At 34.8% G+C, this 18,778-nt stretch overlaps 1 protein-coding gene and 1 long non-coding RNA gene across 5 annotated transcripts; one reads left to right on the forward strand and one right to left on the reverse strand.

Moving 5' to 3' along the window:
- Positions 1 to 5,842: 5,842 nt before the first annotated feature.
- LOC130730593 (heat stress transcription factor A-7a) lies at positions 5,843 to 9,761 on the reverse strand. Of its 4 annotated transcripts, none has more exons than XR_009016385.1 (4): positions 9,088 to 9,761; positions 6,732 to 7,877; positions 6,510 to 6,607; positions 5,843 to 6,389 (listed from the first exon to the last, which is right to left on the reverse strand). XR_009016385.1 is itself a non-coding variant. In XM_057582642.1 (2 exons), exons 1-2 carry the CDS (start codon positions 9,409 to 9,411, stop codon positions 7,098 to 7,100), a joined length of 1,104 nt encoding a protein of 367 aa, XP_057438625.1. In that variant the 5' UTR covers positions 9,412 to 9,761; the 3' UTR covers positions 6,639 to 7,097. The 4 variants fall into 4 exon arrangements, 1 of the variants encoding a protein (XP_057438625.1); XR_009016384.1 differs by having other exon boundaries at positions 5,844 to 6,389; positions 6,514 to 6,607; XR_009016383.1 differs by lacking the exon at positions 5,843 to 6,389 and having other exon boundaries at positions 6,427 to 6,607.
- Positions 9,762 to 12,398: 2,637 nt separating this feature from the next.
- On the forward strand, positions 12,399 to 17,036 carry LOC130730594 (uncharacterized). Its single transcript, XR_009016386.1, has 4 exons — positions 12,399 to 12,932; positions 13,436 to 13,532; positions 15,834 to 15,924; positions 16,111 to 17,036. It is a non-coding gene; the product is annotated as an uncharacterized LOC130730594 (long non-coding RNA).
- Positions 17,037 to 18,778: the final 1,742 nt, after the last annotated feature.

The following is an 18,778-nucleotide window of genomic DNA, read 5'->3' on the forward strand; positions in this document are numbered from 1 at the left end:
GGAAAATGTAAAACACATCAAAAATATTTATTCCTTAAAAAAAAGCCTTTGGGTGAGAAAAAGGTAAGGAGACTTAAAAGGCTATAGGTAGTGGAAGTTTGGAGACAAAAAGTTAGAGGTGAAGGATTAATTACATTTCATTTTCACTTATTTTTATTTTTTATCTATATTTTTTTATCACATCATTTATCATATGACTTTCTTTTTTCTTCCTATCTCACTCTTAGCGTGAGTGAAAGAGAAGTGTGAACATAATTAATGTTTTGTACATTTTGTGTAATGGCACGACTAGGTAAAATTCCTAAGTTTACATCTCACTTTGTTCATTCTCCTTTCACTTGATCTTTCTTCCTATAATATCAGATATCATACATCTTATTTCTCTCTTATATTCATATTTCTCTTATTGAAGTTTGGTTGTACAAGTGTGAATGAAATTATTGCAAAAAAAATCCTTTTTACATTTAGAAAAACAATTCATACATTCTCTTTTCATTTGATCTTTCTTTCTATAATATTAGATATCATACATCTTATTTCTCTCTTATATTCCTATTTGTTTCATTGAGGTTTGGTTGTATAGGGGTGAATGGAATTATTGAAAAATCCTTTTTACATTTAGGAAAACAATTCATACACCCAAATTTCATCTCCACCTTCAGAAAGAAAGACATGAGAGAAGTGGAAAATATGATGGTGATATATCTTTTTGACAACGTTTACATGGATATTTCACAAGGATATTCAATTCAGAACCTTGCTTGCAAGCTCAACAAATCCATTTATGGTCTCTCAAATAAGCATTAAGACAACGATTCACTAAACTTTCTTCAACATTATTAAGTCATGGTTTTACTCAGTCATTTCATGATTACTTATTCTTTAGAAGAGCTAGTGGTACTTACTTGATTGTTCACCTATATATGTTGATGATATCATTGCTGGCGAAAATATATTTGTTATTGAGTAAGTTAAAGAAATCTTTATTCAAAATAAAGGATTTAAGGAAGCTCAAATTCTTCAGAGGTTTGGAAATAGCTCATTCATAAAAGGGGATTTCTCTCCCCACAAGATCATACACTCTTGCTCTCTTAGGTGACACAAGTTTTGGCCGTCAGTAACTTATCAACGGTATTTTTAAGGATACTTATATTACCAACAATTTTAAACATCGTAGCTTAAGATAATACTTTCAAAAGACCGCAAAGTGAATGACTGACGGCAATTTCAATTTTTTAAATTATCGACAACGGCTTTAACCGTCGGTAAATGATATCCAAATATTTTTTAAGTCCGCCATGTTGCTTGACTAAGAAAGCCCATCCTTGAGTGGACATGCTTGAAGTCATCATCGTCGAAGAAGATGAAGCTCCTCTTTACTAAGAAAGCTCAACCTTTATTTTCAATCTGCTCCATCGTGCCTTAAAACTCCAGCAACTGCACCGGGGGAGTCAATCTCACTGCAATGGCGCGGTCTACCATTGAAGTCCGACTATTTCTCTATTTTTCACCTGTCTTCTTTTATTTTGGGCAATACTTATGGATCTATAAAATTCACTTATACCGTATGAACCCACCCTATGTAGCCCTAATTGGTCTAATTTGTAACCCGCCAAAACCGAGGCGTTAACCCGCCGACGACCGAAGTCAATATATGCATACATGTGGCTGGTCAGTTTTATGCGGACTGTACATTTTTTGCCCGACCCTGTCTGGAACCAATGGATGGGGCACCCCTAGAATGGATTGAAGTATCTGTTGAGAGAATGCGATGGAGTGTTACTTAATTATGAGTGGAAAGAAAAGAATACTTCATCTCCATGCGGGCCATACATTAGTCACGGGTTCTTCTATTTCCAGATTCTCCCATCATCATCATTGTTCGTAATATTGGTGTAGTGAACATTCGATTCTTGCTCTTCATAAAATAATTTCTAACTAACAGCTTTTTATTTTACAATTAAAAAAAACTAACCATACAACACATGTGTTGTTATATCAAGTGATGGAGCGTAAATCAAAAAATAAATAAATGAGGTGATGGAGTCCATCGATCCTAATCCTATAGGAGGATGTGTAAATACGAAAAGAAGGTTTTGACTGGATTCCACTCATTCTCTGAGTTTCAAAATTGTTTAACTTATTTAATCAATCATCCTTAGCTTGACAAAGATGTATTTCTATATGTTTTCAAATGTAAAAAACATCATCTCTTTTGGCCTCAAACATCGTTTATCAAACAAATTGGCCGTGTAGGAACCAGAACAACATGAACCAAATATCTTAACTTGTTAATGTTCAGGAGCCTTTCTATAGCCTTGTCAATTGTCATTTAATTTTCTTGGTTTCAAATTTCACTCTTTAATTTTCAGGAACCAGAACAACATGAACCAAATATCTTAACGTTATTCATGTTGCGGGACTCTAAATTGTAATTGCGTTCGCGACTACGGCTTCATTGCAGAATTGTAGACAAATAAGAGCCGAAACGAGGTTTTCTTCAGGTCCTTGATGAATGTCGTCACTCATTCGGCTAAAGATTGTTGCTCTCTCAACAAATGTATTTCCTGAGATTCGAACTTGTATTCACATCCTTAATTATAAGGTCTAGGGTCTAACTTGTTTACCATTATACGAACACATTATTTTATTAAGAGTTCATATTTCAATGTTTTTTTTTCTATTTTCACAGTATTTTCAGGACAAAATATCCAAAATTCAATTATATACTTGATTTTGATAAGGGGAGGACTTAACTAAAACATGATATATCATATGATTTTAAGATTGGCAACTTTTTTGTTAAAATAAATCATCACATGGACGTCGTAATTATTCTGGACAAAACATCGCACTGTAAGGCCCAGAGGATAAGGTAACTACAGTTTTTGACAAAAGAAAACAAACAGTACAGTCCTTCCAAATGAGAGCTTCAACAAAAACAAAAAAAAAGAGCAATTTGACCAAAACAAATAAAAAACCAAGGATCTATAAAGGTGTGAAAATATAGAAGAAAAAAAAAAAACCAGATTGAATCGAAAATGATTTTGACAAAAAAAAAATGATTGATAAATACTCCATACATTTTCGGATGACACTCTTTGAACATACAATTTTGTGGCAATTAATGTTGTGGGGGTTAAAGTCGTTGCAAATGATATGTTTGAAGTGTGTTTGACATAAGTTATATGTGTGTGTATCATCACACTATAATTGAAATGTAGAGGCACCCAATTTTTATTATATTACCTTGTACTCTCATATAAATCAAGGAAATATTTAGGCTTAAAAGCATTTCATGCCCCTAATGTATTAAGTTTGTGCAAATGTCGCCCCTACTCTTTTTTCGTCTATGTTTGTACTCTCCAAGTTTCTTGAACCCATGCCTTGTAAGTGCCAAAACCAAGACCGTTGAACTACATAGAGTATAATTCCTCTTCACGCTGTCTGGAGACTTTCCGGCGAAGTATCACCGGAGAATATGGCGGCCCTCGGCGGAGACGTCGCCGGAGGGGAAAAGGGTATCGGTCCTCCATCCTTTCGCGACCAGGAACACGATGGTGGCGTCTGTTTCTCCAAATTCTCAACCGTTTGCCCGGAATTTGCAATTAAAGAGAGAACACGATGCTGACTAGAGTAGCCAGCGACCCTGAACTTAACTCTCATCCCCACTCACAAATTCCTCTTTCGGCGTTTCAAAGCATTCTCCTCCAACAAACTCGCGCAGCCAACAACCCCTTCATTCCTAGGTTAATAAAATCTCTTCCCTTTTCTCTTCTTTCGATTCTTCTTCTTCATTGTTTCGTCTCTTGTTTCATATCTCCATTCAGTTGAATTGGCTTGATCTGTAAGCTAAATCTCTCTCGTTTTCTGAAGTTTATTTGTGAAAAAATATGTTCTCTTTGTCTCTCATATGTATCTTTCCGTATTTTGATGAATTATGATTTTTGGGGTGTTTTAATTTTTTATCAAGCAGAAAAATTGATGGATCATGTATAAATTAAATCATTTACATTGCATAAAATTGATGGATCATGTGTAAATTGGATTTTGTTTGATGTCATGGTTTCTGTTAATTTATTTGTGATTTCCGATGATGAAAAGGAAAGGTGAAGGAGAGATGGCAGCGTGAAAGGGAAAGGGAGAAGACTTTTGTGAAGGAATAAATGATATAAATAAAATTGTATTATTAATTATATCAATTCTTTATGTAGCTCAACTGGTTAGGTCTTGCTTTTGTCACTTACAAGGCCGGCAGGTCCAAGAAATAAAAAAAAAATCACGTCAGCACCGTCAAATATTTAAATTTCAATTAGGGATGATACATAGACCACACTTCAAACATGTCATTTTGTAGCAGTTTTAACCCCACAAAATTTAATTTGTAGCGGTTAAAAATCGCCGCAACATGATATGTCTAAATGGCGACACTCGAAAATGTTTGTCGATCAATTTTATTCCAATTTGGTTATTTTTTTTTCTTTTTTTTCACACATATTTTTTATTAAATTTAGATACATTCATTTATAGTTTTCTATAACTTATTTATGTTGCAAGATACTTCCCACGGTAGTTAATCTAGATAAAAGAAATTAATGTCATTGTTACACTGAAATTTTGTGATCCTTGCAAAAAAATGTGTATCATAGCTTAACACTCCTTGGTCCACGTTGTAACGACATTAGTAAAGTATCTCCACCTTCAATGACGCTTGTGAGGCTCAATAGTTGAACTCAAAATAGTAATTCAGCTAGGTTAAAATTTCTTATCTACTCTTATGAAGCAATTCTGCTCGATAATCAAAGAAACCCTGATTGTTTTCTAGAAAATGACACCATTCTTAGCAAGTTAATCTTCATCATCGGTCTTCTCATTCTAATTTGTGGTCTTCTACTCGTTTTAGTTGAGTTTCTACCCTTTCTTAGTGAGAGTTTTTTCATCCTCTAGGTAGGATTTTATTTTGTTTTATATGTAGATTCACCCCGTATCCACAATCACCTCCACATTTTCATACTTTTTTTTCTGCCTCTTTTAGCTTCCACCTCCTTTCTCACTCTCTCTTCTCTTTAACTCTCCATCGGACTCTAAAACTAGTTTAGCTTGTAAAGATAGAATTTTGTGCAGCTAAGTTTAGCTTGTAACTCTTCCATTGCAACAATACTGGCAAAGCTAGAAGACCCTAAAAAATAAGAGCAATTAAGATATGGACTATGGACTGGCGAAGGTAACCAAACCAAAGAGTTGTTCAAGTCACATTAGAGAACGGTCCATTCTTCAGGGTGGGCCATCTACGAGGATCGGCCAGCAAGGGACTTAAGCATCCCTGAGGCCTGGCGAGCGAAGGACTCACAAACTGATTTTGGGTGACCTCCTAACTCAATGAGTGATTTCTCATCTAGCGAGTGATTTACCTACATTACAAGCGGGATCCTGCCCTCGCCCCCAAATGAAAAATTTTCTTGCGAGTTATTTATTACTTTGTAGCGTTCCATGTATGCTTGGGCCGCTTATGTCTAAGGTACGCACAAGCCTTAGGAAACTTTAGTGTTAGGTTATATTTTTCCTACTATAAAAGGAAAGGATTCATTGTAATTACACATGTTCACTTAATATACTAAAGACGAGGAGATTTAGAACCCTAATCCAGGATGGGTTTTAGACCTGGTCAAATCTGATTGAGTGATTCTTTTAGTATTTCTATGTTTGTTTATGTTTTTGTGTCTTGTTTGGATTATAGAGTTACGAGCAAGTGTGATATGTCTTATTTTGTAAGTATTGTGGTAATGCTCTTTTATCTGCTTTGATAGACTTTATCCTCCATTTACTAATAGAAGTGACGTTTGACTGTCATAATAATTTCAATTTCATTTACACTAGTCTTTGAGACCTTGTCATAGTCAGGTCTTTGATTATCTTAGGTCCGAGCATAAGCTATTTTGATAGCATGGTGACCTTTTGAGTCTTTGTGGTTTTTTCTTGTGACCAATGACTGAATGATTTAGATTATGTTTAAATATCTATTGACATAAGTGCAAATGAGTGCTAGTACACATTTTAACAACCTTATCAAAGCTATTTTCATGAGTTAAATTGAACAACCTTATCTAGGCAATTTTCATGACTTAAATTTGTGACTATTATCCCATGGCTCACAGCTATATGAGGTAATTAAGGTCGCTAGAGTCCATCTCAGCCCAAGATAAGATTGGTCCAATAAATATGTGACTATGTAAGCTTGACACTAGTAGGAGGAGAGACTACACCAACAGAAGATTATCAATTTCATTGGCTGATCAATCATCTTGACACGTTTCACTTTGAGAGCCATCAAATGTTTCTTTGGTTGTTTGTTTCCAAATGGGAACGGAATCATTAACACATGAAGATACCTACCAAAATGCTATAATTAGATGTAACATCATGAAATTCTGTCCATGAAGTCCTCATTTTATTTCAGACCACAAGACAAAGTACGAGGAATGAAAAGGGTATAGGGGCAAAAATCAAACCGACATCAACTGGCTCTTGATTCAAAAGCAACTTTCAGTTATGATTCTTGAAGATCAGCTACTTTGTATCCATTCTACACTTTCAGCATCTGAACTATCTACATTTGTTAAGGTAGAACATTATTAAAATAACAAGAGTGAAAGCCAATATCTTTGTTTAAGTTATGGCATTATCAGGGGGGTTTGAGTGGATAAAATGAAAAGGACAGTAAAAAATTGAACCTTGAGCAAATAATGATTGCTATCACTAGCACAGATTCTTGTCCAAGCAACAGCTGCAACCTACCTAATCAAACATAGAGAAAAACAAGAAACAAAGGTTTTAACAAGTGCCACAAAAGGAGAGAGTTAGAAACACTGCTAAATCAAATGGTTTCCTCAGATATTCTGATTGTGGTCCTTCTAGCTTGCCAAATGTGATGACTCCACCCTATCAATACCCTCTCTGAAGCAAGCTCGAATGTTTGGTTCAGTTTTTCTTTCCTCAAAATCAATTCTGGCAGCCAGAAGCTACTATGAGAAGTTTCTCCCTAAAACTAATTAGGTTCATAATCAATTGTAGACAAATTTCCAAACAAACACTTAATTTCATTTAGGACTTGAACCCAAGTAACCGAAGCGATTCACCAACACATTGACATCGTCATCATCTTCCCCTTGAGACGTAGGAATGTCTAATTCTCCATGAAAATTCTCACTGAAAAGTTCTTCCCAGAACCCTTCATCAAGTTCTTTATCCAACCTCTCAGCTCTCTCTTGATGCTCTAGTGCCTCAGGCTCTTCCTCTTGTTCTCTCCTCCCTCTACCAAAACCTTGCATTTCCATGGCTAACACTTCCAGCTCTGACACACCGAATCCAAATTCCCCAAAAGCTGGAACTTCAACTTTAACACTGCTTCTTGATCCCCCAACACCACTAGCACAAGTTCCATGCTCAATTGGCCTTCTCCTCTTCTTAGTCATGGCCTCTTCAAGCTCCTTTCTCTTCTGCTTCTGTTGGAGTAGCTGCTGAATGAAAGCTGGATTTTGCATTGCTCTAGCTAAGAAAGCCATCATTTGTTGCTGCTTAATTTCTGTCCCTCTTAACCTTTCCTCCATTTCTTGAAGGTATGATCTTGTGTTCTGTTGCTGGTGTCTGAGCTTCACAAGCTCCATCATCAAAACTTGCTTGTCACGCCTCAAACGATCGATTTCTTCATCCAATCCGAAACGACCAGCTTCAACACAGTGATCTGGTGCTTGTTGTTGGGAAGGTGTTGGCTGAGAAGGGTGCTTCCTTCTCCTTATGTTTGCTAACAGGTGCCTGTGCCCTCTGAAGAACCCTTCATTTGCAAACTCCCATCTATCTGGATCAATTTTTCTAAAGCCCTGTAAAATGGAGTCCCACATATAAAAAAAAAGAGTTTTGATATTCTCACACTTTTTCCATACCATTTTCACTCATTTCTCTTCATCTCTCCATTTTTTTTTTTGAAAAGTCCATTTTATATCACGTCACCTATCATATTATTCAGTTATCTATGTTTCATGTTGGTGGAAGTGGAACTAATGTGTGAACATAACTTTTTTAAATAAAAAAAACACACCAGGAATGAATAGGAAACCAACAGTGATAGCTATTATAAGTGGAATATTTTTGGTAGACATATGCATATATACTAATTACAAACATTCAATATAGAATAAGAAAAAAAATATTGATAATTTGGTGTGAGAAAAAAATGAAGTTTGTCAGTGTTTGGATTTCTAAGTACCATTTCTGATTATAAATAGGAAATGGAGAAATTCGCAAAGCATGATGCAATTTGGAAGACCTAGTGAATGTTCTACATCAGGAAGAGCAGGTAGGAGAAATCCAGAAGCAGAACCCACAAGTTGGGATGACTTTAAATATTCAAATTGCACAACGCAGGATATATTTTAAGTTAAAAATAGAAAAAAAAACTGGCCATTGAACTTGGGAGTGAAGAAAATATAAAACAACATCACATTCAAATTACATGTCATTACAATCTGTTCATCTTTGCAAGTTGCAATACATTAATTGTTTATTATTAGTGGATATAATTAATGTAGGTGGAATTGATTATCATCAAATTGAAAATAAAGTGATTTATATTTAAATAAAATAAGATAATGCTATAAAATTCAATTATGAAATTTTACTATTAATTATATTCATCATATAAATTAGGATTGTAATTTTATCCCAAAATTGATTTGAAAGTAGAATCTATTATTAAAAATATACAAATACCCAAAAATTAATTTTAACACCAAAAAATCTTTCCAACCCTTACAAAAAAGAAATCATACAAGCTCTCTCTGTCTTTAACTTCTCTCTTATCTACCAATTCCTCTTTTTTCCCCATTTTATGTAAAGATACCCTATATTTTTCCTTACAAAAGGAAGCAGTTAAAAAAAAGAGAAAAACTCATTTTTCATTCACAGAAAACAGGGGATTGGTTTCCAAATTGGCTCACATTTTGTCTTTTAAAAGTAAAACATGAATGACATAGAAATTGAAAAGGTTGATGCACCACAATACCACAAAACACCACACAAGAGTTGACTTACATAAGTGTTTAGTTGTCTGACAAAGCTTGAGAAGTTGTTGTGCTTGAAGTATCTAGGAAGAAGTTCCCTGGAGAAAGTGTGTGGATCCCAAACCACAAAACTAGCACCTCCCCTGCTCCATGAAACTATATGGCTGGTTGTGGGGTCCTCCACTGCATCAAATGTCTTGGTCAGAAATGGGGGTGGCCCCACCTCATGAAGCCCCTCCATTGGCCGTGGAGCAACCACCATTGATTGATCATCACCTCCACTGTGACTGTGAGATGCTGATGATGTTGGTTCAAACTCCAAGTACTCTTCTTTCACTGGGTATAGATAGTTCATTTTTCTAAATCTAACTAACTAACTTAACAGGTTTTATGGTTTTGACTTTTGACAGGTTTCCCCTGCAAAATGCTGATGTAAGAAAGGACTTGAATTGACACAACAGAGAAGGAAATAGCAAATAGACATTAGTCAAAACCGAGGAGGAAGAAGAACAGAGATTTGAAAACAGAGTAAAGGTGCATATTATGGTGATTTGATGTGGTGATTCAATGAAACATGGTGAAAAATTGAATGTTTTGGAATTGGTTCAATGGAGGGGGCTATGAAAAGTAGTTTAAACAGTTGAAAAACAGAATGGGTTGTTTGTTTGGTTTGGGATACCCACACAGGAAGAAAGCAATATTAGAAAGTTCCTAGAGGGTTTATATAGAAAGTAGAGGAGTGAGTGTGATAGAAAAATCAAATATAAAAATTAAATCTTCAAATAATGGATGATTATTAAGAAGTTTCTAGACATCTTGGGGGAAATATTTAGTTTATAATAATTGAAGGGCCTTTCCTGAAATAGCAAGTGGATGAAAGAGACTGGAAGTGGGTGAGAGGAAGGGTTCTTGAGTTGGAAAGTTCTGGAAGTTATTATAGAAGGAAGAAGCATGGTGAGGTGGTGGTGGGGATCCTGGAATTTTTTATTAATGTTGTGTGGGATTCACATGTTGGAAGAGTGGTATTGGTTGACAGCACACTGATTTTATAGTATTTTAGCCTTATCTGTTTGGCAAATTCAACCCCTCTTTCCTCAATGGGAAGGTAGCATCTGTAAAAGATCACATAATTGATTCCAAACAATTGGAAACCACACAATTTGCTATTGATAGAAAGAATGGGTTTCAGAGGTTGAAGAATGAAGTAAGACCAAAAACATCTTGTGCTCTTTCTGCTTGGTTGTTAGGGGGTATACTAAACTGCCATCAGAATCTAAAATGAAGAAGAAAATTATAAAAAAAAAACTTTGTTTAGTATTTACGTACATACAAAAATCTAGTGTCACCTCACTAACACTTTTCCTTTCTTGAAATTGAAATGGAGAAAAAGATTATGATTAGTATAAAATTTGAGATTCTTTTTTATAATTTAACAAAAAAAATTGGTCATTTAAAATGATAGAGGATTGGTTTTAGTCCTTCACATAATAAAGTTGGATTCTAACTCCACGATTAGAAAAATAACATGGTTTCTTCTCTTAAGTCGGAATTCTGACGATCTTGCCATGTGTTCGATCAGAGCATAAGGCACACTCACGTGTGACGCGTGTGACAGTCAAGTATGATTTTTAACTGATATTTAATTTACACTTGTATAATTAATAATTCAATTAAAATTATTAGCTAAAAAACAAAATTACAATAATCTCTAATCTCCAATTTCAAAAACCCTAATCCATCAGTTAAACACAAATTTAATTTTTCGACTTCATGTTCTTGTCCTAACTAAAAACAAAGCACACCAACAACGACTAAAAAGCGGTGTTGTCCAAACTCATCATCAAATGCAACCTCAAGTCACTCCTAGGGTTAAACCCTCTTTTGAACAGGCCAGGGGAGATCAACAACACGTCAATCACAGTGTTAAATAACAATTCATGAATGAATATCATCACAAAAAACACTTAATGAGTTTTCTAATGGGGTGGATGAGGAGGGAGTGGCGGATATGGTGGTGGACGACGGAGGAAGGCGGTGTTGGAAGCTCTGGACTAGGAGTGGAGGAAGGGTATATGTGTTTAAAATAGACATATTAATAAAAATTACACTTATTGTGCCACCTCAACTCTTATTTGCCACTAGATAAGATCACATGAATTTTATCTTCCGACAAGGACTAATGTTAACATTTCCCCACACACACGAGTAATAGTAAAAAACTTTTAATAAGAAACTCGAATCAACTTATAAAATATAGATTTTTTTCAAAGGAAAGTTGCTTACAAACATAGACTAATTTAATAATTAACATTTGCTTTTTATTATATTGATAACTCTTTTATACGGTAGAATTTTTTTTATTTTTTTATTTATTTTTTAATTATAGGCAAATGTTAGGTTTTTTTAGAATTTAATGGATATGCACCACTGACATCCAATTGAATTCCGCCAAATAAGCAAGTATGTTTTTATTTTAATTAAAATTAAAAATGAATGTAACTCTCTTTCCTACGTGACAAACATTGATTGGATGTCTGTGTAAAACTATTTTACACTGACAGTGCATACCCATTAAACTCTTTTTTTTATAGGCAAATGTTAATTGTTAATTGTTAATAGTAAATTAGTTCCTTCATCAGGATTTGAACTCTGACCTTCATCCTGCAAATCTCTTCATTTTCCTTAGCTCACCTATAGTTTACCAAGTGAGCTCCCTTCCCCGTGTTAATTAGTTATTAATAAATTAGTACAAATTATCTCTCCTAAGGTTTGAATCCTGACTCTTCATCTATAATTACTCTTAACTCAACCATGTGAACTACTCACCTCATCCAAGTTCTTTTGTATGAAGCTCAATTTTATCCTGGGATGAGACACGTTGTAGAAGACAAGTAAATCAGACATTCAAAGGGAAAAAAAAAACATTTGTTGGCTTGCGATATAGCATGACACGTGCACGACACGTAGACTTTACTTCATATATCCATTTCCTGAAGTATTTGAGTGAGCTTTAGCAGCATATATATCCCAATATGAATAGTATTTTACCACTACCAATGAGAATCATATCATCCCTTTTAATATATTGTGTGTGCAGTGTCACCTTTTGAGTTTAATACTATACTATTATTTAGCCACCCAGTTGAAGAAGAAAAAAACACGTGGATATTATTGGTTCTTACGCATGGCAGTATTATTATATTTTGAGATGGCGTGGATAGGGTGCAGTAATGGCACGTATCAAGAATAATCTATTATTCAACTAGCACAATATGGGTCCTCTAAATTTAAAGTATTAAAATCTACTATTTCTTATTCGTGAGTTTCATTTTCACTATTCCTACAAAACCTCCAATCGCTGCTCGCCACGTGTCTGCTGCTTTAACCATTTTTTCTTTCAGCCCCTTTCCCTGTTCATCCCCTACGATGACAAACCTAGATTGCTTTGGCATGTACCCCTTTCTACAACAACACAGATAGGCTGCAAAGGGGAAAGAGCTCAGCAGCCGGCCCTGATCCCCACCACCGCATGGCCACCTCCACAGCCCCACTCACCACCGAGCCACAACCTCCAAATCAACTACCACCGCACCACCTCCTCTCTTCCCCTCAAACCCAACACCGACGGCCACCTCTTCACCGTTAGAATTGCGCCTCCACCGCCATCGCTCACTTTCTTTCCAAATCGTACCGCCGTCGCCCTTCCGTCCTTTTTCCCCAACTTCTCGCTTCCTCTGGATCAACGTCACCGATTTTCCCCGTTTCCAGCGGTTACCGACATCACTCTGCACAAAAGCTTACTTTCCACGACCCTCAGCGTGCTCCCACGGATTCTCCGGTGATGGCCATCACATCTCCATGTCAACCATCACGTGGGTATGCCTTCAACACACTGTATCTCAACGCTTGTGATACGTTTTCTCCTAATTTCGTCCTTTATATGAATTTTTTATCTGATATAGTTGATTAGATGTGCATTTTTTTGGGGGATTTGGTACTTGGTTTAGCAATTCTCATACGTCTTGCATTCATCTGTCATTTCTATTCTGAGCAGAAGTTGCGATTATGTATGTAGATAGAGGGTTATAGGTGGAAGGCTTTCCAGAGACTCTTCTATTATTTTGTTTCTTCAGATCAATTTGGTTATAAATATCCCCTCAGTTCTTATTCAACCACACTTCACCTCTCCTTCCCCTTCCAGTTAGCTCTGCTATTTAACCCTTTTATTTGTGTTTTGTGAACTGTTTAGATGATTGGCACTATTAATTCAATCAGGACTAACAAAAAATTCAGTATTTGTTTGTTATCAACTGTTCTGCAAAATATTTTGTCTCCTTTCCATTTGTTGCCTTTCCTGATTTCTTTTCTCTTTTTCTCAGATATGTGTACTCTAGAGCTCTACTTTTCTAAATCAACGGTTCTGCTGGAGTAATTAATAAAATTATGCAGGAGGGACAATGGTAATTGTGCAGGAAGGTAATTTTGCAGCTAATTCATGTGATCATATCACAATTTGAAAGCTTATTTTAACTTTTTTTAAGTTTTAATGATTAGTTTTCTTTAAATTTCATGTATCTCATTCATTTTAAGTAGTTATCAGATCCGGAATGCCAAAAGATCTGAATATCAGTTTAGTGCTTGATTAAATGTTTGAAGCTTTGTTTATAATTGTGATTGTGATGATGGTTCAACTTCAATCTTTATCCTATTATGATAACTATTTATTATTTTGAATTTGAATGGTGGTTGAATCATTGGTGGAAGAACTTTGAAGTCAATAAATATGAGATTGGATTATTCACAATTTGTCTTGGGCTATTTTTTATAATATTATAATCGAGAATCTGTTGAAGATCTTAAAACCTTCATTGTTTGCAAAAGTTTTTTATTTTTGTTTTCGACATTTTGTATTGTTGTGCTTTTGGTATCACACTCATGTTTCTCTCTTATGTAACAAGGTTTAGACCCTATTTCTCAGCCATTTGAACATTATTTTTGGTTAAAGAATCAGCCTACAAGGCAAATACAAAATGCTCAAGTCTATACACTAATTATGCAGAAGGGCTAACCTTGAATTTTGATAGAAGAACAAGAGAATTTACTTCCCAACTTCACATTTTCAATCCTTTCTTTCTTACTTAGTTCAAAATTTTCTGAATCATGCATTTAATGACTGTTCATAGTGATGCTGTTATTGCTTTGATGAGCATGAAGAATTTACTTTTCATTAGGAGAGTTGTTAATTTGTGGTGTTGAATTGGATTTACTACAGATTCTGTAGCTTCACTTTATATGTTTACTGCTCCTATTCAGTAGAAGAACATATGGTAAAGCGGGATGCACACCTTCAAGATTGCTGTTAATCTTTGTTCTAATATCTCTATTTCGGTAAATTATTTTAGCCGAGTAAACCCGTATTTATACAAAGAAGAAACCCCTTATATAGTGACATTTCACAACTTAAAAGAAAAAAAGACAATCGTTGTGTTGTTTTGCCCTATGTCTTTTTTTTTCTTGCCATGTTTTTTCTTCTACAGTGAGTTTTAGGACTAGGCTTGAGTTTGACCCCTATAAATATACACTGATAACTTTTAGTCTTTTGGTGTTAAACATTGAATAATAACTGTAAGGAGAAGCATGTCAGTATATCATTCTGTCTTTGCTTTCTTCTTAGTTTCTTTTTTCATACTGACAACTTTTTAATCTTTCTGTGACTGCTACTTTTAACAAAGCAGCATTACCAGAGAAGTCTGAGGGATACATCCAGATATTTCTTGATGGATGATTGCAAAAAAATCCTTTCTTAAAAGGATTGTAATACCAAAGGACAAAAAATTCATATTGAATTTTGTCACCATTGGGTTCAATAGGGACCAAATCTTGCACTTCAGCATGGTCCAAAAGGGGCTATGATTCACATATGACCCAATAATGTGAGGCGAGTCTAAGCTGCAATAGTAGCTGTTGTTAAGTAGTATATTTTTATCAAGTGGATAGTCTACCTTTGTCAGTATGTGATACCTGTGTAAGTATCTGGTCTAATTCTATGGTTATGCCGGGGTTATCAAAAGCTAGCAACCTTGGGAGATTTCTGTGAACTTTCTATTTTCTGATTTTTGGGTTTGCTCTCTCTCTCTCTCATGACAGAATTTCATGGACATCCATTTGCTTGATTTGATCATTATGTGCTCCTTTGTTTTATCCATCACAAAAAGCAGATCAAACTGCTGCCTAAAGTATTCTTTCTAGCTTTAAGAAAAACTTTTGTATTGTTCGCCTAATTTTGGGATTTATTAACTGTTAAGTTTCTGTTTGATGCACTACTATAATAGTTATAGCATTAATTTTCATGAAATTGACTTGAATAAAATGGATTTGGAATTTGATGTCATTGTATTGTTGCGCAAGCTAGGATCTAATACTTTGTAAATATAAGAAGTCAACGGGGTAAACAAATAGAAGTTTGCAGAGAAAGCTTGGGCTTTTAAATCATATAACTAATCCCGTTAGAGATCAATTTTTCCTTTTGCCTATAACCCCAAGGATTGAAAAGAATGGTTGGTGAATAGAAAATAATGTCTAAGTCAAACTATATAAGCTAGATAAGTAATGCAATGATTTTAGAATTCTATGTTTGTTACCTATATAAATTTTGAAAAGCGATTCCTACTTATGTAATCTGCTCTTACTTTAATCTGTTTACCACTTTTATTGTGGTTGTTGCTTCAAAAGCATTCATTTAGTTGGAGAGACTTAAAATGTTAATCATTTATGCAGGATTGTGAACTCAAAGCATTCGTGAAGCTATTCCGGCACAGGGCAGTTTTATCTCTTCCAGGAACCGGTTGATTAATTCTAGCTCTATAAGGTGACTTTTGTTGCATCTGGACTGTATGTTGTTCCAATTGGCTGTTTTAAAGAAATGTAATATTTCCAAATGGAGTTTCCTTAACATTAACAAGCAAAGGGATTGGGCAGTTTTGCACCATTTAAGTTTTGTTTTCTCTCTTACACAATAACTTTATTTACTCTATTCTCAATACTCTCATTTCAGGCTATTTATTTTGTTCACCGTCGATTTCGGAGGCGGGACAAAAGAACCAATTTGCTTTTGTCTTTGTTCTCCAATTTGGATAAACTTTTGGCACCAAACCGACCATGTCCCAGCAGCTTATGGGTTGGTATCCTTGCATTACACAAAACATTGAGTGATCAACTAAGGAATCCCTTGGTTGTTGCAGCATTTAGCCTTGCAGTTCATAATGGTGGAAATTTGTTGGAAGCAATAGACATATCTAGGAGGATCAACAAACCTCATGATGACAAATTTCCTGAATTATTAGATCCTTCGGATCTGGATGCAGAGGCTTTGGCAGATGAGATTTTGGATCTTGAGGAGTCTGTTAAAGAGACACTATTACAGATGACAACTAGGCATATGGTATCTCAAGCTATGGCTGACTATCCTCAAGCTCCTCATCCAGATATGGTTTTCATCTCTTTAGGAATGTACCTAAAAGCTATAAGTATTTTTTATTGCTTAAGAGCAAGGGCTGGTAGGAATTTTTTGTCAAAGCAAGTTATAAAAACTGATTACGAGTCCTTAGCTCATGGTGACCTGCAAGAAGTATGGCACATGTTAGCAATGGTTGTATTTGATATTGTATATCCACTGCACTTGGACCGAGATCAGTCTTGAAAGAGAACTAAATTTGTAGGAGACAATTTGAAGTTTATTAGAAAATGAAATTGTGAGAAACTTGATGCTGGTGTAGGCATTCTATCATAGGGAAATCGCTGGATGAAAATTGGAATAGAAATGTGGTGAAGGTCTGATTCCAGCATTTGACATTTTAGTAGTGCTTGCAGATATTTATCAACTGTGGTGTTGAAAGTTAGGAAAATATGTCAGTTTGTTAGGGACTCTTTGGGTCTCTCTATTATGAACACAAATGAGAATAAAATGTGAAGTTTATAGAACTATGTTTTCTAGACATATGCCCCATACTAACCGTAAAGGGTTGGGGAGGGGATGGTCCAGGGTTCGAATCCTGGAAAGGAATTTTGAAGAGATTTTCTAACTTACTAACAACTAACCACTAACATTTGTCTATCAAAAAAAAAAAACTAACGATAAAGGGCGAACCAATTGTCTATAAGTAAGATGAAACATTGAGACATAAAGGGAAGATAAAAAAAAACATATAAATGTATCACTAATTAAAATTGTATGTTTTAGTAAACATATCATTGTATTATTCCATATATGTCAATACTCAATAAATAATTAAATATAGTTAACAATTAATTTGGTAAAAAAACTACCCGTGCATCGCACGGGTAAACGGGCTCTATCCTAGTACTTATAGAAGGAAGAGCATCATGCATTGTTAATTCATAAAGTTTCTACCACAAAGTTCATACATATTTGTTTTTTCTTTTGGGTCAACATACATCTTTTCCAATTAAATACTTTATACACACGGAGGATGATGTGAGAATCAATTCAAGGAAAATGTTAAATTGATACGTAATTAATTGTTGTAGCTTAGTAGACATAGAGAGTAAAAGTTAAAGAAAGAGGAAAAAGAAAAATATTTTATATAATATGATTTGATAATAGTTAATTCAAGAAAGTGTAGATAGGTTCTTGGCGACTTTTTTACAAGGTTAGTGTAGTTTTAAATTTTTTTTACCAAACTAGTGCAACTTTTCATTTAATTACCAACATAGTGTAAATCGTCACTTGAAACGGCGATATCTCTTTTTTTTTTAAATTTTTTATTGAAATCGTCACTCACAGTGGCGACATCCTGTTTATATTTTTTTTTTACTTTCTTTGTTTGTGACGGAATCGTATCCGTCACAAAATCCTAATATTTAATATAAAAGGTATTAGTGACGGAATGTGAAGAAAGATAGCATCCGTCACAACATTTCTAGCGACGAAATTATTTTTGCGACGAAATATATTTCGTCTCAAAATCTTAGTGAATAATGAAAAAGAATTTAGCGACGGAAGTTGAAGTGTACATACATCCGTCACAAAATTTTTAGCGACGGAGTTTGTGACGCCAATTTTCCGTCACTAATAAACAAAGTCAAAAAAAAAAATTTGGTGTCGCCACTGCTAGTGACGATTTCATAAAAAAAAAATTAAAAAAAAAAGATATCGCCACTTCAAGTGGCGATTTACACTATTCTTGTAATTAAATCAAAAGTTGCACTAGTTTGGTAAATTTATTTGAAACTTACGCTAGTAATGTAAAAAAGTCGTTCTTGGCTCAGAAAGTTCTGGAAGTTACAAACGGAAGCTCTACATCAGCGTGATCTTGTGGGAGATCTATATCTTTTATTCTCATGTTGGTAGACAGTGGTTTTGGTTTGCACACTGATTTTATAATATTTTGATATATGATATCATATATATGTTGGCAAACTCATCCCTCTTTGGCCCTTTCAATAATAGTTTTTTAAAAATTCATTCATTAAGAAGAATCTGGCACAAAGGTAAATACATCAAGTTCAGCAAGAGAAGAGAGTCCTGAAGGAATTTACTCAATCCAAACATTGTTCAAATAAAAAGAAAGCCTAACTAAATAATCAACAATATAATCATTAGAACGGCGAATAAATTGAAAAATGTCACATATTACCAAGCATTCATCGTGAAAGCAGGTATTGAGTCTAGTTGGTGAATGTTGGTTTACAGTTGTGATGCA

The sequence above is a fragment of the Lotus japonicus genome, chromosome 1 (genome assembly GCF_012489685.1).
Source record: "Lotus japonicus ecotype B-129 chromosome 1, LjGifu_v1.2".
Lineage (NCBI taxonomy): Eukaryota > Viridiplantae > Streptophyta > Magnoliopsida > Fabales > Fabaceae > Lotus > Lotus japonicus.

Bases quoted from the DNA above. Each gene is read 5' to 3' on its own strand.
- LOC130730593 (XM_057582642.1), bottom strand. From the start codon at position 9,411: ATGAACTATCTATACCCAGTGAAAGAAGAGTACTTGGAGTTTGAACCA. The intron at 7,878-9,087 runs GTAAGTCAACTC...TCCATTTTACAG, and splicing joins TCAGACAACTAAACACTTAT to GGCTTTAGAAAAATTGATCC.